This window comes from Vanessa atalanta, chromosome 11 (assembly GCF_905147765.1).
Source record: "Vanessa atalanta chromosome 11, ilVanAtal1.2, whole genome shotgun sequence".
In the NCBI taxonomy this organism is placed as follows: Eukaryota; Metazoa; Arthropoda; class Insecta; order Lepidoptera; family Nymphalidae; genus Vanessa; species Vanessa atalanta.
Genome location: NC_061881.1, coordinates 4,959,744 through 4,982,571, shown reverse-complemented (window position 1 = coordinate 4,982,571; position 22,828 = coordinate 4,959,744). Strand labels below are relative to the sequence as shown.

General features: G+C 30.1%; 1 protein-coding gene across 1 annotated transcript; it reads left to right on the top strand.

The window, feature by feature from the left end:
- The first annotated feature begins 2,321 nt into the window (after nt 1–2,321).
- Nucleotides 2,322–22,597, top strand: LOC125067390. Its single transcript, XM_047675955.1, has 5 exons — nt 2,322–2,487; nt 18,805–20,268; nt 20,344–20,528; nt 20,605–20,819; nt 21,464–22,597. Exons 1-5 carry the CDS (start codon nt 2,460–2,462, stop codon nt 21,693–21,695), a joined length of 2,124 nt encoding a protein of 707 aa, XP_047531911.1. The 5' UTR covers nt 2,322–2,459; the 3' UTR covers nt 21,696–22,597.
- Nucleotides 22,598–22,828: the final 231 nt, after the last annotated feature.

Here is a 22,828-nt window from a genome sequence, read left to right as displayed (position 1 = left end):
AATCTTTAACAGCAATAGATTTAAAAATATACCTACAATGTTCAAATTCATTTATTGAACATAGAAGCATTATGGTTACGTAATTATATTCAAAGTAAAATACTTGAATACTTTGTAAAACATGTCCAATTAAATATAGTTTTTTTTATAGTTTTACTATCACGTCCTGCATAACGAATGTGCCACAAAAAACATATCTACAATGTGTATATATTCTCTATAATATTATACACGATTAACGTAAAATATTCTTAACAGCTTTTGGTATAAATAGGTTTTCGTAACTCGAATCTATTATCAGAAAACCTTTATGACGACATAAAGGTTCAGCATCATACACTGCTACTGCTTTTTATTCTAAGTGGAAGATTGTCCACTATGGTGATGTTGAACGTGTGGCTATCCATGACGTAAGGTATTATGTCACACATGTTAGTATACAAGAAACAATACATTACATCATTGTTTGGATACGGAATATATTTAGGTCAATAGGTGTTAATTCCCCAACCGTACCTGCACTTGGAACCTACTTTGTCCAACATCGTAATAAGGTTGTACTTCGACTCGTTTCTATGTGTTCTTTGTCATGTCCGTTAACTTCATATGTCGTTTTACCAATCAAAAAGGAAAGTTAAATAGTTGAGTCGGATTACCTTTAACAGTAATAAAATAAAACCTGTAGTCGAAAAGAAATTTCCAATAATTTAATTTAAAAAAATGTTTATAGGGTTATTTAGATATTTCATGGCGTAATCGGATTTTAAATTTGTTTTTGAAATTCGAAAAGTCTTTGGTGCAATCAAGCAAAATACGAGTACCTGTATCGTTATTATCGTTTATTGATGACTGCAATGCAAATAAGACTGTGAAGGCACTTTCATTACTAATCTATATCGTGAATTAAATATATATAATTTTGTAGATTAAGTTCTTACCAAACTAGTTTTTTTTTTTGAATTAAATAAAGACATCCTTAGGATTATTATAATTATATATATATTTTTAAATTGATTAGAAAAATAGAAACTAATCATACGTTAAAGACAAAATTTCACAAAACTAGTTCTATAACGACAATTTTTTAGGTAACTTTCTATATAAAAAAAATATTCATTAAATAAACGATATCTTTACTTTATTCTCTTATTTTTTGGTTAGGTATAACAATGACAATTCATAATCAAGTAGCGTCTGGTATTGTCCTCTAAAGTTAATTTAAGTGTGGGAAAGAGGCACGCAAGTATGAATAAATGTTGATATTGTACACATGGTCGTATATGTACATACCTTCCTAATACGTAAATCCTTGCACTTCTCTATTGTTTCACTCTAAAAATTGTTACATATTTTCGACTACGCAATATTAACAAATTATTTTTGAACTATGAACATTGTAAATACTTGAGTTACAATCCTAATTTTACGTATCTACAAAAAGACTTAGACGAATTTTATGAGGTTGATGTCGCCCTGGCTGTTTGGCCATGAATGTCAATCTCAAAGAAGACCAGCAGACTACGTGGGACATATTATAGTGCACAAGTGCGTGTAAAAACGCAGGTTTCTCATAATTCTTTGGGATCGCAAATCCTACTCGACTGGAAAGAGTTTATAGACACAGGAAGGGTTTTGCGTATTTTCTGAAACTCACTTCCAATTTCAAGACTCCGGGCTACTAGTGAGAATTCTTCGACAAAAAGACCAATATTTTTTGACCTGTGGTACTATCCCCGTAACTCGGGATATGCAGCCCTATATCTAGCCAATACGGGCAGGCGTTAATTGATATTGGCAGGCATAGTTGCTAATTGATATTGTTATCAAGCTACCCATAATGTGAAAGTTCAGTGACATACAAAAGATTTGTAAGTTTTACTTTAATCTTAAACCAACAAAAAATTGTCATTTTTAATATTAGTATGATAATTAAAATGACTTTCAGGCTATATAAAGATTAGGTATTATAGTGGCATATTCGAGATGTAAAGACTTGATGGGACGACAATCCATCATGACTAGTAACTGAGAATGACTTTAATGCCGGATTCAAACTCAGGACTTTCGGATCGAATTTTCAAGGGACCGAAGTGGTAGTCACATCATAGTAATGAACCTACAATATAAATAAAATCACTTTTTATAGTTTCACGCAAATAAAATAAGTTTAATCTAAATTTTATAAGCATACAATTTTATTTCACTACTTAAGTTATATAGGTATATTTAAAGCTGTCAAAGCGAGAAAAAACTTAATGTTCAAGAGCCAGAGTGTACCGCGTTAAAGTGTTGAATCATTTAAAGTCATTTCTTACGCGAAGCGCGCCACCCGCACGCGAGTTCGTCGCCTTTCGTGTTGCGATTTCTTGATACTTTATTTACGTAAATAAAAAACACCTTACCAATTAACAGTTTTTGAAAATCAATAGAACATTGAATGTTGGATACAATTTTTTACTATGGGACTGTGGATATTAATATTATGCGGTAAGTACGAGTTTTATCTTTTTATATTTAACTTATTTGGTAAAGGAAAAAATACAGACTCAAATAAAAGTAATAAATATTAATAAAAAAGTAATATATTTTAAAATATAAATTGAATTAGACTATAATATGCTTGTCAAAGAACATTATAGCAAATCATTTTAAAATGTAATGAGCTATTTTTTCGATATGACTTTCCACTGCGTGACCTTAAAGCGAAGTAAAAAGGCATGTCGAATTAAAACAATCTCAATGCCAATGTCTGCAGTCGAAATTTATTTAAACAAAACAAAGAAAATTATAACATCAGTTAAGATATGTGTAACTTTAAGTAATCAATTTTCTGCTGATCACTTCATTGCAATAATGAAAACTAATTAACTTACCTTGTAACAATTGTGTTCTTTTTTCATTGTTGTAACAAAGGTTTTATTTTTTATATATGATTTTGTAACGACATATTTGTTATAGCATAATGGCCATATGATTTTTCTATAAATAATTTAATTTATGCAATAAGATTAACGAAATAAAAATATTTACCATGGAGTACTTTATATACTTTGTAAATTCCTGTCTAAACGCAATCAAGTACATAAACATGTTATATTACCTTGGTATTTCTAACCCAACTATATAGATTGTTTATTTATCGTGTATTTTTACTATGAGAAATGTAACAGATATATCGTTTTAACAATAAGTGTAACAACTGTGCTGCTTCGAGCGCGTTGAAGTCGATCACACGTGTATCGTTAAAATCATAGGAGCTTATAAGTAACTAAGTATATAATAAAATAAACTTACATCAAAAACAAATTTTTAAAAACTTAAATTTTGGGCCTTAGGAGACTGTTGCGGATTTCTTTCGCCTAGAGCCTATGCTCGAGACTTGATTGTTCCTCATAAATCTATATTTATGAGGTTCAATGAAGTCTCGTTTAACATAAAAATACATGTCATCGGAATTGAACAAACACGTGAAATTTAATTCCATAGGGTAAGAGCTTGAGTAACTCTAAAGTAACTAACTAACTCACTAAGAGTGGTTTTTATTCAGCTTGCAAGTTTTGACTTAAACACCAAACACATAGCAAGTTAAATACATAATAAACTTTCAACAAATAGTTATTTATAAATAGTTTTTCCATCAATTATTAAATATACATATTTATTTATCTACAAGATATCTAGTTATAAAGAGTTAGAGCTCTTTGTTAGAGCTCGTCGGTAACGCACATGACCGGTCCTCTTGGGAGAAAATATTAAAAAATATTTCTCATGTAACATGAGTTACCGAAGAGGTTACGATTAGGCCGGTTAATTATTGCGTTATCTAATTTGTTGGGTTTGTAATTTATTAACAGTGATTGTGGCTTATGAAACTCATTTTAATAGAGATACTAAGACGTAATTCGCGCTCCATCGCTCACAAAACATATTAACGCAGGTAATGGCTATTGATATGTAACGTGGCTATTAAATTTCAAATCAAAAAAATCCATTTTATACAATTATTCAAGTAATTTTTTTTTTCAATATGTCTACTTCAAATCAAATACATTTTTCCTTATTCATGCTTATTTCAATTGATGGCTGTTTATTTTAAAAATAGTGTCACTTAGTATGGCAGAAATAAAAAAAAAAAAACAAATTATATACCTAATGTATATGTTGGTAGGATTGAACTTGCGACATTGAGAAGCAACGTGAATCCATTTTACCGTCGAGGCTTATACACACATATCATATTACTTTTACATTTTGCAACTCAAATCTGGATTTGAAGATAATATTTCATCATAGAGACGTTTCTTCACCGACATATCGATGTTTTCTTGTGTTATAATATTCTCATGAGCAGTGCTCTTAAAGTTCATAATATCATAAAAATATTACACTATTAGTAGTTTACTAAAAATAACGTTTAACAAGATTTTATTTTTATAATACTTGTTATTTGTTTTTACATTTCAATATATGAAACCGTAATGAAAATAATCTATAATAAGGAAATAATTATAAGGTAAAACAATCGAATATATAGATCATAACTATTCTAAGAGTTTTCGAATCTGTTCTGTTACTATTATCAAATGACTATCAACGTATTTATGGAGTATGAATAACAGCATCGTTTATTATTAAATCGCTATAAAGACAACCCAAACAATACCATAAATTAGTTCGTGTTTCTAATTATTCTGATTATGCGTGACCTAATAATTTTAATGACTCATAATTCATATCCATGATTCCGTTTTTATAGATATGATTCAGTATAGCACGTAAAAATTAAAAATATATAAGTCTATAAGCACTAACAGCTCAAGTTCCAGAGTTAGACAACTATTCTCATCATAAATATTTAAAGCTGAGTCCACCAGGAGAAATTGTTAATAATCATTGCGATTTTACGCGTTTCACTAGTACATACGCTTAGAGTGGACTATGTAAAGGTTAAATAGGAATGTTATCGTATTAGTTGTGTAGTGCGCTTTCACCGTCCGTCTACCGTCGTCCGTTACTTTTTTATGACCCTGACGACCCATCGGTGATCACCGCTTATAGTCAGTGAAATTGAAAATTAATGACTTAAGAATATTGAACCGGGAAGTTCTTTCATGTTCGGTCAGACAACGCGTCGATACGGATAATGGAATTAAAATAAACTTAAAAATTAAACCGCTATTGTAGAGGAAATTATAAAATGAAAGTATATAGGCTTGTGGTCCTTGAATTTACATATTATTTTTAAGATCAGTTATTTTAAAAATATCAGTTATGTAAATACGACAATGCTTAAAAAATATGTTGTGAATTTAAAACAGTTGAAAATGTACTTAGTCTTTATATTCTTATTCTATATATATGTTTGATGATATATCAATTAGGAAAATACTTTTTTAATTAAATCATACACTCATAAAACTTAAATAAAAAAAGTTATATGGCATATTTAATTATTATTAATCTATCAGTACAGTGCAACGATGTGTAGTTTTTAGCTAAGATGTTATTACTAGTCTATAAGCATTTAAAGAATGAATGATCGCGTGACGTAAATTAAAATTTGCATTAAATATAATATAAACTTAAATAATTATTATGCACTTTATAATGTCTTTTTTTTGAGTCGGCCTGTAGAAGAAAGTTAAACGTTTAAAGATTTTTTATCGCGCTCTAACGGCGCCAGCGCATGTATTCAATCTCCTTTCGCGATACAATTTAAATGTCTATAATTTTGCGTATTCATAATAACTTCCGCGTCTCGCTTTAACAGTTTTGGGTTATGCAATTATGAATTGTTATTTTGATTCTCTATTGTTAGATATGAAACAAAGAAATTGTTGTGATGATACGTTCCAACGTTTAAAACAGGTTGTGTGTAATAACCATATAGATAGATAAGAATAAAATGAAAACCAATATTCAAAAATTCTGGGTATTTTCTCTGTGTTTTTTTTTTAATACGTAGGTTAAAGAACTATTTTTTAATTAATTACAACATAGTATGAGCAAGGCGTGTTTGGAATACACTTAACAAATAGTCAATTGCTTCAGCTGTGCCTTACAACACCCTTTACTAGTCCTTAAGTACGAGTTTTATAATTTTTATCAAGAAGTTTAAGTATATTAACGACAGAAAAATATTTTGTATATAACGTTGATTTAAAAAGGAATATAGGATTTTTATAAATATATATTTTCGACCTAACTATAAGTAAAGCTAGTGCCTATAATCATCTCGAATTAGTATCAGCCCTAATGGCTGAGTAGGTATCAACTTACTTAAACATTTCTAAAAAAAACTAAAATCGATTTAACTTTCAGGACCTTCCATTACTTAACTTTCATTTTCATTCCCTTAATCACAAGCAACAGCACATACAAATGATTTTACTGCAAAATATGCTATATGTATAAAATAAGAATATCAACTCAAAACAACTAAATTTTCATCGTTTCTCACTGAGTGAAAAAATATAAAAACGTTAAAATCTCAAAGTTGGGCCCATTATTTTATAAACCATATATGTTTCTGTGTATAAACGGTACTGTTATGTTTGTGTTATGAGAAAATGAATCAGTAAGCACAGATAGATAGACTTATTATTAGTCATATCAGATTAAAAGGAAACAGAATTCTAATTAGTACAAATCCAGGTTGCAGTTACATATTTGGTTTAGATACTTGATTTGGCATATTTCACAACATCCCGTGTTCTAAACCTGATTCGTTAGTCATTGATATATTTTGAAATAATAAATAAAACATTATTTGCCGTACGATTTTGTTTATAGAGTAGTAAAGGGCACAACTTGCCTATTTACGCGTGTTAGTACTAGTTCTATAATTTATTCGATCTAAGCTCTAACATGTGTGTCAAGTGAATTGACATACGTATAGTAAGACACTATACCTATTTCATTTTTTTATTAATAAATAATATTAATAAATTATCAATCAAAATAATGTGTTTAAAGTCAAGTGAGATTTTAGAAATACTTTGAATTTATTTTAAAAAATATAAATATTTATCGCTTAATTAACTGCAGCTAATTAATTAAATATGAGTGTATTTATAGGGATACCTTTTCTGACAAGCCAAGTTTGTACGTTCTCATTCATATGCAGCCTGCAAAATGAAAATGAATGTGACCTCGGCTACTTTACTGCATACATATGTATGAGATTTTGATTTCGCTCTCTTGATGGAAGTTTGCTATTAAAACGGTCATAATTAACCCTTTAAGCGGTTTGATACATTTTGGTGTTATAATTAAATATTTATATCTTATCCAGGACAAAAAAGGAAATAGATCAATAATTGAAAATATATTTAAAGCACACATTGACAATTACAAACTTTATGCTAAGAACGATGTTATGTTAAAGAAATATTAGTGAAACTAATTAAAAATCTTTAAAACCGGTCTTATTGCTTCTTTGAGTCTTATCATCCGGACAATAGCTTTTTAGAGAAGCAAGAGATGAATAGGTCCGGTAAAAGTGCGTTTAAAATAACTAGATTATAGAAACTGACCAAACACATAACCGTATGTCACAGGAAGACTCAGTTCTACAGCATATGCAGTTAGGAAAGTTGGGCAACTAAATGTATGACCGCGAGAATATTGAACATTTAATGTATCATAATTTGATATTATTTAATCACATTGCAATTCATTTGTCGTATGTATGGATATCACTTAGTTTCTAATTGGTTCTTGTCGAAATTTATTTCCAAGCCGATGGCCGGTAACTTTAAGTTTAATAAATTTCTTTGAAATAAAAAATTGAGCAAAATATCCATTATTTAAATTTTACTTTTCTATAATAACCATTTAACAATGTAAATGTTATATTTAAAACAATTTTATGCGTGTAAAGAAGCGACGATGTAAACATGGATCACCTTGAACCACTGTTAATAACTGACTTACATCTTATCTGTACATCGTTCTTGATGAGAAAATTAGCATTTCTCACGGTATACTAACAATAAGTAAGAGAGATATTTGTGTATTAATCATTTTTAAGGTCGGTAAGGTACAATATGAACTTAATTATATAGTTTCCTAATGTAGCTCGTTTAGTATATTAAATAAATATGATATGATTGATTTTGGTAAAGTCAAATGTGCAAATAACAACAGACAAGGGATATATCTGGTGGTGGTGATTGGTGGCGTATTAGTGATGGTTAGTATATCTTACGGGGCAAATCCCACTTAACATTAAGTAGTTCATATGGCAATCTATTCGAAAAAAAGCGAGCATATAGTTCGATCCAGGATATCAATCTCAGGTTCTTGCAATTAGCAGACTTATTAGCTACGAAATACACCGTATATGTAATAAGAAAAAAATATGGTTTATAATATATGTCTATCATAATATTAACACACTCTCTCTCTCTTCCTACGTTACATTATAACAGGTTGCACTAGTACTCACTAATTATTCTTGCATACAGAAGTTTTTGCTTGTTGATACGTAAGGCCAGTCGTAGTATTTTATGCCGCAATTAAATAGGCTGTGGGTGATGACAGCTTAAACCATGGCGTTATTAACTGTCCAATCATTAGGATCTCTATTTTTTGTGTTATATGTACTTATGGTGCCAGGTCTTATTTAACAGTCTTTAAATTTACACGTCCACGTCTTTTGGACCAGACTTAAAAATATTTTGTCATGATATTCTTAGAGATCATTTTCCAGATTTAGACGTAGATCCCAATATTAGTAGATATATTTTTTATATGTGTACTTAATGATATATAGGCATATCGAAAATTAAACTTGTAACAAAATGGGTGTAATTTTGTACGTTATTCAATTTAATTAAACAATGACTCATTTATGACTATCATTAAAGCATCTCGGTATGTGTTAATTGTCATGAAATAATCTATTGTAAATAACATCTTAGATTAATTCCCACGCTGACGTAGGTATGCAATGCAACTACAATGTCAACAGTACTACAATTTATATATATTATTATTTCAGTAGACATTTTAACATTCGATGAATGACCTTCAAGTATATTTAGAAACATTTACGAAATAACCATTTTTGTACCTACCAACCATCTCGTGACTTTCTTTCGTAAATATTAGATCTCACCCATGTGGTTTTATTATCACAATGTTTATATATAGTATATATATAGTATCTCTCTCTTTACTATAATTACGCATTAGTTACTGTAATAGTAATCAAATACATGATGATGATCTCATAGATAATTACTACGATAACTATTTAGACTGTGCTGTCCGTGCCTTTGATGATTTCTATTATACTGAGTTTACAGAGTCTGCACGTTGTATTTCAAGGTAAGTGTTTCCATTTCAGGATTACGATTTTAATTTTACTGCAGACTCACAAGATGAATCCAAGCCAACTAGCACATACTATTTGGGACTATCTTGTATTTTTAGTTACTTATATTTTTATATAAGTAATACCACATACTTATATTTTTTAACATTACATTCATTTTCGAAACAGCTTTTTAGGTATAGATTGAATAATATATGAAAGTTTAGCAATTTCCTCTTTCAAGTGTGAATTAAACGGAAGTTATCTGTAATTGGAAACATTAAGTTTGGAGAAATCTAGAATAACATATATGTTGTTTCCGCTTCGCCGGATGAAAGTTTTACTCATTACCCATAATTTATGTCTTATATGTACTTATATAATTTTATAAAATAAAAAAAATTGCTTATACTGCAATCTTATCTATTTTCCAGTAGACCTATTCTCAACGAAAAAACTGGAATCACGCCGCAGGAAAAGTTCATGAAATGTTAGATACAAATTAACGTATAATTTAAGAAAATATGAGATAGATTGATCGAAAGACAATATCCTATAAGAGTTACTTTTTTTCCTTCGTTGTTTAAAAAGCACTAAATTATTTTGCAATGTAATTATAAAAACATAATACGCAACATAAATTAAATGTAGGTGTTACAGTAGCCGCTCAATTATTTAATATAATGTGGATCAGATAAAGCAGAGCGCTGCTGCGGTGACAGTCATCGACCCAGATGCCGGTTGCAACAACGGGCGCGACGACAGCTGCCCGCTCCACTCTCCTGTTACGTACGTCCTTACACTCCTTGTAAGCGGTAACTGGAGTACCTTTCGAATCATTTGGCTTCTATGTAAAGGGCAAATGTTTGCATTCATTTTAACAAATTATCTGCATTAGTCAGTATAAAGTTGAATTTGGACAACCTAAATTACGTATTTTTTAATTTGTGTTAGTCATCCGAATAATAAATATATTTTAACGATATGGAAATAAAATGTTTTGAAACCGTGTTATTTTTGTTTCTAATTAATGTAGGTAATTAGTGTTATTAGCATTGCTCGTTAAAATGTATTTAATAACGACCATTCTTTATTAAGTTGTATTATATTGCTAATAGATTGCGAATGAGTGCAATGTTTTATATGGTGTTAGAAAAAAATATTATAATTGGTGATAACTGTGTTTACCAATAATAAATATTATTATAATGTATTTTATGGTAAAGATAATCAACACAGAGAAATCTTATAAATTAAAAAAAAAAGCAAAGAGTTTATTTCATTAATTAAAAATATTTTTAAGTCACTGAGAAATATTTAGCTCACAGTCCGTATCAGAAAATCCGTGCTAACTACTAATACGACATAAACCCTTAAGTTTTATGAAAATTTTCAATTTTTTGTACATTTTCTTCATTTTTCTTTCTGTTAGAACCTTCTACAAAAGTAATATAAAATTTCAAATTAAAAAATGAATCAAATCAGTGAAATCGTTCTCAAGTTTTGTTATGACCAATGGAAATGGGATTCATATATAGGGATTCATATATATATATATATATATTTATAGATAAGGGATACTTATACTTATACTTGAGAACAGTCAAAAAGTAAAAAAAACTAATAGGTATGTAAGTGTCATGATATGACTATAAAACAAAAATAAATAAATAAGCCCTATTAAACTAGAGGCCAAATGGTTAAATAGTAATTTGAAAGTAAATAGTAATATTTTGAGTTCTAGTCAGCATGATGAAACGAAATCAAGACAACGTATTTTTGTATGTGTGTGAAACTAAACATATTTCTTGCAACAAATACCTAACAAAATATTACGGTCTAGTGCTTGGCAACGTAATTATATTTCCATTGTAAAACAAATAAATACACGTAAGATATGCAAACAATATTTCGCTGTTTCGATGGCCGATTGCCGTATGTCTGTTTAGCCGCGTATTTGAATTTGTAAACGGCATTTAAGAGAGTTGCGTTTCGACATCAAGGCAATATACACAGGAACTATGAAGAAAGAATGATGGTATGTCTAATTGTACTCCTCTGAACCTATCAATTAAGTAGTGCCTCTTAGCACACACATGCGATGTGTGAATATGTTCTGAATAATGATTAAGAGATAACATATATTATAGCCGAGATAGCCCAGTGGTTAGAATTTTTGAAAAGCTCCTAATATTGTGGATTCAAACCCGGACTTGGAAAACCGATCTTCGTGTCCACAATATGTGTTTATAATTCATCTCGTGCTCGGCGGTGAAGGAAAACATCGTGAAGACAACCTACATGTGTCTAATTGTCTCAAACATGTGTATCCATCAACTCAAATTATTAGCATGGTGGAATAACCATAAAACCTCTTCTGAAAAAGACTTAACCCAATAGTGAGACATGCACACGTACAGAAAGTTACTACTATAAAAAATATATATTTAGGACGTTTATATATCAGTAAAAATCGTTTCTGATGTCCATCTTTAGCTGAAAATTGTTACATACTTGGTTATTATTACGAAATTATTTCCCTTGGCCCCGTTTGTTGGATATGATGCTGCGCTAAGAATGTTTAAAGAAATTTCTTGTTAAGAAATATATTTTTTAATACTGACCTACATATTTATGAATTATATGTTATTTAAATATGGGAAATATTTTTTAATACAAAAATACATATAAGTTATTTACGTATAACTTATATATAATTCAAATTGATTTGTATTGATAAAAGGAAAAATATATTAAAACTTAGTAAGTATATATAAATGACGTAGAAAGAAACGTTAATTTCAATAATAATCTGCACGCGACCATTGCAATGCATTGAGTTAAGTTGTGCTCTCGTACAATAAGATTTTGTATGCAATAGAGGTAGATGTCGGGAATCTGGAATTGAACGAAAACCATTTCACTATAAACAAATGTAAATTAGAGAGAAAGGCTATGAGGTAGATGATTTCGCAAGCTACACGAATACTAATCTCGCAAGATAGATGTTATAAGCTCGGCCATAGATAATTCCAAGGCAAAATCCAATTTATTATATTATTCGCTTTCAAAATAGACACAATATTTTGATGGCACACTTAAAGGAATAAATTAATACATATCATTGCTTCATTTTATAGAAATAAATCCGAATATTATAATATAATGTTTGTTGTTTATAGCAATGGGAAAAACTTCAACTATATTTTGTATGTACAGCTTATTTTAAGTAATTTAATGACATCGCCAGTACTTCGCTCTTGAATAGATTTGGCCATAGTGTTTAATTAAATATATCATATAATTCGATCGAAACTTATATTTGAAATTTGATAATATTACAGTACAACTATTAAGACACATAATTTTTCCATAACTTTTTGTTACTAATTTGCATTTTAATGATAAGTTTATCAATTTTGTAATTGACCCACCGTTAACATACTTATATCAAAAAAGGTTCGTGATCAGCTACGCGTTGCTCACTATACACAATCTCACCTAATCAGTAAACACGATTTTGTTTATGTAATAACTTTTGGCGTCTGTTTCCTGCCATAGTCGTGCTTCGCTTTCACCTTAATAACATGCTTTCTATGCTCTTATTTTACGTGACAATTGTTCTGAAGACACCAAAATTTTGACTAAGATATTTTAACCTTTCATGGACTGGATTATATAATATAAATTTCATTCGGTTAAATTGAAGTTGCACAGAAACAAAAATAACAACGATGCAACCACATCCTTTTATTTTTAAATATTGTATAACACAACATTAAAAGCCTTTGTTATTAATGAGCTTATATTTTCAGGATTATATAATATTAATTAGGAAATTTTAAATTAACATGATTCTTTTTACTACTACAAGTATTTAATTTAATTTATACTAGTTAATACTTGTTGCATATATATATAATCAATTAATGCTATTTAATAAATACTCGTCTTTTCTTTAAACAGTCAGTATTAATAGTCAATAAGTGACTGCATAAAGCCACCACCAACCATTTCATCATTTTTTAAATTTAGTATGTATTTATTTATAGAATAGGTCTAATCTGCAAAACAAAAATCCTATTAATGTCGTCAGCCTTACTACAATGTTAAAGGCCATAAGACATTATACTGTATCTATATCGGTCAAAAGCTTTTTTTTTTGCAAAATGTTTATTGAGGGTTAGATTCTACATCGATATTAAGGGATTGGGTTATTTCTATAACTACGAATTCTTCATAATTTAAGATTATCTTTCTACTTTTTAATAGTATCTAACTATCAATACTAAATCAATGTCCTTTTTCAGAAAGAGTCATCGTCATATATTGAAAGACGTTTTGTTGACTATTTTCAGAAGTAAAAGTCAAAGTCAAAGTCAAAAATCTTTATTCTATATTGAATAAAGATTTTTGACTTTGAATAAAGTGTTTGCACTTGCTTATTGATTGTCATAAATCTACCACCGGTTCGGAATTTAGCACCTCGGACCTGAGAAGAACCGGCGAAAGAAACTCAGCGGGATATATTTTTTTTATTTTTTTTTAACCATAGCTGCTATCCTTTTTGAAGTCTAGAGAGTCTAGAATAGAGAAGAATAAGATAGCTATATATTTATAATGCACTAAAAAATTATTGGTTATTGTACTTACTATACGTTTCCAAATTTCTGTACACCTGTTGGGAGTGGGTATAACCCACCCACTTATCAAATATTCGAATAAACAGAAATATTGCACACCTCGAACGCGAAGCGGAATGGTAGGTACATAGTTCTGACGGTCGTCAGTCTGTCGTTTGAAGGGGTAACGAGTGTAATTATAGGCACAAGGGACACAACATCTTAGTTCCAGTGATTTAAGACGCGTTGATGATGTAAATTCCTTACACGTTATATTTCTTACAGTGTCCATGTCTATGGGCCTTGGGGGTCTCATATCATTAAATAACTTATTAGATACATATAGCTTTCAAACAAATTGTGTTATCTATTTAGTTTTATGTATAATATTTATATACTCATTACATTATACCCGACATTTAGAAAAAAATATTTTAATTAAACTTGTGCTTAATTTATCTCGTGATGAGAACATTTAAAATAATCTTATTAATACACTATCTATATAAAGAATACATATTTCGGTATTGCAGAAAATATGTTGAAAATTATATCTTATATGAATGCACCGGTAAACAAGACGGACGCGTAATAGGTATCTACTAGGCAGTGCGTGAGCTCGCAAGCCGTGACCGACAAGCAGGGCCGATGTACCGAGTTATCTCCTGTGTTACTTGATGCATCGTGCTCCTAGTTACACTGTACGGTCACACGGATCTTACCAGTAAATATTACTAGGTAAAATACGAAACTACTAGATTTAGTATTGATTTGATTGGGCATTCCTTATTGACTTTCGAAATATATGAAACAGCACCAGAGTAAAATAGGTTTTAAGTACGTTCCGCATTCGTAGTTTATTTCTAGGTTATTAGATACTTAAGCTTCTGATTCTATTTCATATTCAAAAATTGCAATTTCAAATTCTTGTGAAATACTACTGTTTTTACGTTCCTCATTTATATTTATCAAAAGAAAGTATCAAAAGAAAGTCGGCATGAACATACAAATATTAATCAATCCTATTTAGCCGTCTGATATTTGATCTTATATTTTGATAAGAAAGTATTTGTCGACCGCTTCTAATGTAATGTAATGTAGAAAACCGATGAAGAATTTATTATGAGCGTTAGGTAATGTTAGGAATATAACAATTGGTAAGAAGTAGTATTTGTCCATCTCTAAATTTTATTATAGAGTAGGGTATACTCCGGAAGACTGTAATAAAAATACCTATTTAGTGTTATTAGTAGATAAACAAGACAATAACTTGATAATGATAATGATACAGGTAATATCTCTGCTTGTTATATCGACTGCGTCATTGATTTAGTGACTAGATATAAGGTTGCATAACACGAGGTCCTGTGTTCATATCCCTCCCTGATCGGGCCGATAAAAAGTTATTAGGTTTTTCAAAAGAATTTCTCAGTAACAGCCTGAAGCTTGGAAGTTGGAAGTGTGTTTACTCTCGTGCCTTGGAAAGCACGTTAATTCTGGTCCTGGTAATAAGGTCCTGCGCCTGAACTCTTTTCAGGCGAGTCGGATTTGTGGTCCCATGATGAGAATGGCGAAATAGCGAGTATCAATCTTTATAAGTAATCTATATATATATAAAGCGAAATACCACTCACTGATTAATCACGAAATCTCAGAAACTATAACAACTACATACTTTAAATTTGGCAAATAGGTTCCTTATAGGGTGTAGACATCCGCTAAGAACGGATTTTAGGAAACTCCACACCTAATGATAAAACGGGGGTTGAAAGTTTGTATTTTATAAATTTCGCGCGAGTAAAGCTTTTCAGATATATTTTTATGAATGAAAATTATATTATAATAATCACATATTGATACTTATCCACAAAATAATAATTGTACCTATTTTTCATTAAAATAAAATATATACATTAGATAAGTATATCAGTTGGCATAAAATGATAAGATTAATTAAATATAGAATAGGAAGTCGTAATCAATTAATATTTGTTGAATTTTAATTTTGTTCAGATATTGCATTAGATATTATTGACAAACTAATTGAAATTACGTTTCTTAGTACTCGCGACCATTCAAATCCGTTTCGATTTATTCGTGTGATTATTCTTTAGTTATAATGACAAAATAAACGTCCTCGACAATTTGCCATAGTTCGTGACTAATTGGAAGACCACCAATAGGATATAGGATTGTTTTGTTGTCTTTGATATTCTAAAGCAATTGACAAATACAATAGTCAGATTTTAATCCTTAATATCTACTCTTATTTATTTCATAAGTATTTATACAATTGGACAAAACGTTAAATACGTTATATCAGCTATGTATGTAAATATTATAAGTAGGTGTTAATGTAAAATTACACAATAATAAAACCTGATATGATATGTAACTTAAGTTCCGCAAATATAATAAGTAACCAATTGTAGCACTTAATGTTGAATTGAATTTTAAAAAGGAAATATGATCTGATACTATTATGATTAATATGGCTTGTTCGACTGACATTTTTATTATAAAATAACATTCGTTGGACCTTGGTTACCACGACTAAAGAACAAATGCTTTTAATTCCGCCATTCACCAAATTACCGTCTTATATTTTGATATATCTAGTTTCAAAATAATATATATCATAAATAGTAGGCTCTTAAAGAAAACAAAGGATTTTCTTAAATATTTTTAGTATATGTTATATTAAAGTTAATCCTACGCAAGTCAGTCCTACGCCTTAAGGCTCACAATGATGTCATCACTTTTACTCCATCAAGCAAACGTCTTCTTAAACATAATCTTTGTTTCATTCAATTTCTAAAATAAATGTTTTGACCATATCCGCTTTGAAGTAGGTTAATAAATATAAGCTATAAATATATTTTAAATTAATGGCATCCACGTTGTTATTTAGTTGTGTTCATAAATAACAAATGAATAAAGTATATGAAACAAAAATATTTTGGATCTTAACGTTTTTATACAAAATATCTATAATTGTCTTTTCTGTACCTGCATAATGTGGCTACTTTAGGTTATTCTTATACATATAAACTTCACGTTTAACGTTTATATATATGACTGTTAGCCTTAAGTCGTGATGAGAGGTCAAAAGATCATTGGTAACTTTGAAGCTTAATAACAATTGGAAATGTCAATATAGATAAATAAACCGATATGTAGAAGGTATATAGAGCAATATAGGTACTTATCGAAGGTTTTATTGTAGCAATAATTTGAGCAATACGTTATTTATTTGCAAATGTTGCCCGTTACTTACTTAATTTAATATAAATTTGTATGCAGAGAATCGGAAAACTTAGAAATTCGATAATATTGTAGCTGAAAATATCAGATGCCTAGTTGATATTCGGTTCTGTGGTATAAACCTTAAGATTTAATTCACTTTACATTTAGTTTACCAATGGCTTTATATTGGTATTGAACTGTCTTTTTTTATTAATCTTATTTCATCAAATAATTAACGATCAGACGTTCAGTTATTTGATATCTATTTGGAGAACACAATTTTAAATAGCATATCATTTTGAGCTTGCGCAAATTTTAGTACGGCTTTTGGTAACACAATTATGTATAATCTTAATAAATGATTATCTGCAACTACTATACAAGCCGCATACCCGATAGAAACATTTGATTAATAACATTTTGAAATGACTGACACACCTACAATGCACAGCCTAATTCAATCAGAGACAGATTTCTATAATTCTAAACTTAAAATATTTTAACTTTAAAAATGACGATTTTCAAAGAAACATTCATCCTAATTTTCACCCTTTAGGTAACTAAAAAAAAATATAAATCATAAATTATATAATTAAAGATTTATATATAGTTTTTCATATTTATAAAATCAGAAAGAACGAGTTCCTATACAAGTATATGTTCACCATTTATCCGCCTCAGGAGATGTACCTAATTAAAAAATCCTCCCTTACCTCACCTCACCTAAGGAATTACTATACAAATTGTTGTCCCGTTGCTCAACAGAGAAAGTCATGCGTTGCATGTCATTTTAAATTTTTATATGATAGTAATATCCTAGTGGTTTTCTAGAAACTATAGGGAACGGAAAACGTTATTAATGTTTCCGTTACTTATGCTACTCGAACACTACAAATGTCTTTGTTTTGATTACCTATTATTATAAATGCAACTCAGTCTCTTGGTTATATTATATCCAGGATACGGATCTTTTACTTCTTCAAGGTTTTCATTGTTTAGAAAAAAACAACACTACTACCATTCTAATTTAAAAAAAATCGAACACTTATTTTAATTTCAGCTTTATTATATTTTTTTTTGGGTTTCGTGGCCAAGTAAAGATATGATAAGATATAAGCAGAAATATTTGGGTACCGTCAGCTTACCTACTAGTTATTCTGTCGCCAAAGCAATTGAGTCATAAACAACCGTTGCATAATAAGTAACTTCTAACGCAAATACAGCAACACAAGTACAGTAGCTTAGCAGCGCATTCACTGTGTAAGAAGTAGTTTATAATTCTTTTAGTGTTAGTGTCTATTTGGCGAAGGCGATTACTTACCATCTGGAGATCCAGTTGCTTGTCGGCCTTTCAAAATAAAAAAAGAGATTATAACATTTATTATACTTTTGGTTTAATAGTATTGTATTTTTAGATATATAAATTTCTCATACAAAGCGACTGAATATAATATGATAATTTAAAAAATATAATAAACAACATATTGAACATGTTACAGCCTATGTTCATTTCCAAAATCAACACAACTGTTTAAACTACATATATTTTAATTTGCTTTGTAATTAGTTACAGTTTTGAAATGATTTTTTTTAATAAAATTACCTATCTTTTTTCAGTGATACCAACAATCGTAACAACAATAACAATCTCACCAAATGGAAATAGTCCAGAAACGAAAATGATCGGTGGAATGATGGTCGATACACACAAGAGAAACACGGAAACTGTTGTTAGGAACGAAGCTCCTCAAAAAAATTATATTAAGCCGAACAATCTATTAAAAGCTAATTCTTCAAAACTGGCGATTAATGAGAGATATAGGAGACTTATACCTTATATGACGTTTTATTATGCTAACGATTTAGTAACTCCTACTACAGAAACGTACAATAAAAATAATGTTGAAGTTGAGCAAGCGAAAATTGTTGAGGCTGGAACTATCACACCGAACGAACGTCAACCAAAAATAATTTACACTTCCCAAAGGCATAACAATAACATTCCAAGATATCATGGAAATCGTCTAACTCAATTTAATATAGCATCATCGAATCCAACTAAATTATTTTATAAAGACTCTTTAGCTCCTGTTCATTATCAAAATCCACCAAAGATAAGTCACATTCAGAATCCTTCTTTGTTAGAACCTAACGTTTATGATAACAGAGACATTACATATGACCGATTTATTCCAAAACAAATTAAAGCACCGAGTGCTCCTTTTAAGGCTCCTACAAGAAATCCATACATAAACTTATATCAGAATGATGATTACCTTCCAAATGTACAATATTTCTCATCTGATGAGGGGGGATCATATAAGTTAATTCCTTATGAACAAACTCCACCTGTTAAAACTTCTAATGTTTTTACATCAAAACAACAATACAGTTCTCCTACATTAAACCATAAAGAATCTATTTATATAAAACCAAGACCATCACTTCATCCGCAGCCTTTTTACACTAGTCAACAAGTACAAACGAGAAAACCACCTGCAACTATATCAGAAATATATTATGAAAGAAGACCGCCGGTGACTAAATTGGTTGAACCAGTTATAGAAAGTGGGTTTAGGCCTATAGTGAATTCAGTGTCGACAACTGAAACCCCTGTATATAAATCAACAAAACAAGAAGCGTCACCGTTTCATAGTTTAAAAAATGAGAAACATCAAGAATTTCATGGCGTTGAAGCAATACCATTTGCTCCCGAAGATAGTACAACCCAACCAGAATATGTAATTGAACAACCTCAATATAAACAGACACAAAACTCCGTAACTCTAGCGGAACTTTTAAATTCATTACAAATAAATAAATCAATCCCGAAACCAATTACAAGAGAAAACATCAGTGCTTCTATAAGAACATTGTTACAAGTACTGAATACTTTAAAAGCTACTGATAAACAAAATGAAATGGAACCAGTAGTAGTCAGTACACCAAAACCTTTTAAAAATTCTGAAAATTCAGTAAAGATAACACCTACTACTATTCCATCAACGACATCAGAACCACAAGATTTATATGAAGAACCTTATCTCGCTCCTATTCATACTCCTTCACAACATTTAGATGGTAATGTAAAATAAAATGTATCTAATATAAATTGATAAATTAAGTACCTAAATTTTACATTATTTATATTAACAGATTACCCAAGCGGTGGGTCAAGTTCTCAACGGTTTCCACTACCTGTGACGTCTGACGAAGAAGGTGGCACTCCCGGTCGACCTGGTGTAGATTACCCAATTTTAACACTGATTCCGCCAACTAAATTTGATTGCAAAACGCAGCGATACAAAGGTTTCTTTGCCGATACTGAAACGAGATGTCAAGTAAGTATATAAGTACCTTCTTCGTTTTAAAGCAAAAACATATTTTATATTAATATATTTTAAAATATATTTTCAGGTATGGCACTATTGTGATTTAAATGGCGGTCAAGCTTCATTCTTATGTCCAAACGGCACAATATTCTCACAAGCAGCTTTAACTTGTGACTGGTGGTTTAATGTCAAATGTGCTTCCACTACACAGCTGTATGTTCTCAATGAAAGTCTGTACAAGTACATTTTGCCTCATTCACCTAAGTTTCCCGAGGACTACAGTGGTCCGTTAGTTGACAAGTAAGTTGAAAACTGTAGTAATTATTTAATGTTAAGAATATATATAATATTTAAAAGATGGTATGAGCAAGCAATATTCTCAGCGTTACATGATTTTAATGACCATAGATGTGGCATGATCGGGTTGATTTCCGTTCAGATAGTTGCCAATGAGCAACAGAGTCTACACTCTGTTACAAGTTTTTGTTACATCAAAACGTTATAGAGCTCTTACAGACAAACAAAGATATAAATGTAATGGTAAATTAAATATCTCGTAGGTAGGCCGGGGCCGCCTCTCTATTTTAGTAGAAGGTTTGGAGGTTATTCTACCACTCTGTTCCAAAAGGGGTTGGTGGTTACACAATATACATATGCCAGATTTTTAACCATATAACAGGTTTCCTCACTCTGTTTTACCTCACGCATGGGAATTACATGAATTATAAACGCAAAATACCGAGGAAATTCTGTGGTTCTTACCCAGGTTCGAACCCGCAATCTCAGCTCTCTAAGACTATACTTAGAATTATAAATAAGGATGTTTTGTTTCTGTCTTGAAAACCTTGGATATAAATATATGAACTTTTAAATAACCTATGTTATTAAGCTACTCGTTCGCATCACGTATATTCTCTTTAAAAATAATAACAATGCTATTTCAGATATCTTACACTAAAATTCAAGGAAATGGAAGAACAGTTTAAAAAGAATAAAAACAAAAAAGTAGTATCAGAAAAAGTTGATAACGACGATGAATCAACTTCGAATGAAACAACGGAAAATAGCTCTGCTGAAGAAAGCGTCGGAAGTGACAAAACTCTGGTGAACCAAGCTGACGTCATCGTTGAATCGTCTGGAAATAGTGGCAATGTTCAAAGATTACAAGACGACTAAAAATTATCAACTTAAAAAAAATGTCCACTATTTAATTTGTAAAGCTGCGTCTCCAGAAAAGAAAAATTGGCAAATTTTGGGTCGTGTTGGTAATAAGTTTCTATTACCATGAGCAAATCTGTCTCAATCTAGCGTGCAGGGGGCTAAGAATAGCGCGGATGACGGTCAAGTCTTAGACCACAGTTGAGGCGGCCCATAAGTTATCTTTATTTTTTCAGAGTTGGTTAAATCAGCTGAAATCTACTTGCCTCTGAGTGTTTGCCGTGTTCATGACAGGGCTGATTTTAAACTGAGATAGATAACCTATGTCTTCTAATAATAATTAGTGATTTTCAAAAGATTTTCAAACATATAAATTGCCAATTATTTTCATGGAAACACACTTTACTTTTGCTTGTTACTTTATAGTTTAAGATAAGTCCCTGTGATACAGATTCTAATATACTGTTCTTAGACGGTAAGTATTTATAAAGTTGATGTTATTCACTAATTACTAAATACATATTTTATGGTTGTGAACTTCAACGCATAGATGCAAGATGAGTATTTGTAGGTGATGCTTGTTCGGTATATTATTTTAGTTAGGGAATTAAACTTGCCATAAACCGCCATGTTTAATTCATAGTAAACACGTAGTAATGTCTGTTATATCGCATTAGTTCATTAGTAATACCTATTGTTCAATACTTGCTTTCTTAGTTATGGATAAAATGTGACTTTGAGTGTATTATGGTTTTGCGTGACAAATTAGTAAAACATTTATATTATTTAGTTTTCATGCGTATAATGCAATATTCATTACCTATGTATGTAAATGAGCTTCTAGTTTCAGCTTGAAAAATTAATACTGTAAGTAATATCCGTTTACAGCGTGGTTCAAATAAATATATATATATATATATATATTTATTTGTTAGAAAAGCAAGTTTTTTCGTGTCATAAAAATACATTGTTTTAAAACGTGATTAAGTGTAATATATCTTTTATAATTATAAGCTTTTTTTTGTTTGATTGATTCGTGTAATAAAATAAATAGGGTAACAATGAGTTTATGCATAACAATTGAATATAATTACCATAATTTTGTGATAATACTCAACAATGTGCAATTTTTATCGAGTTATTCTAATTAA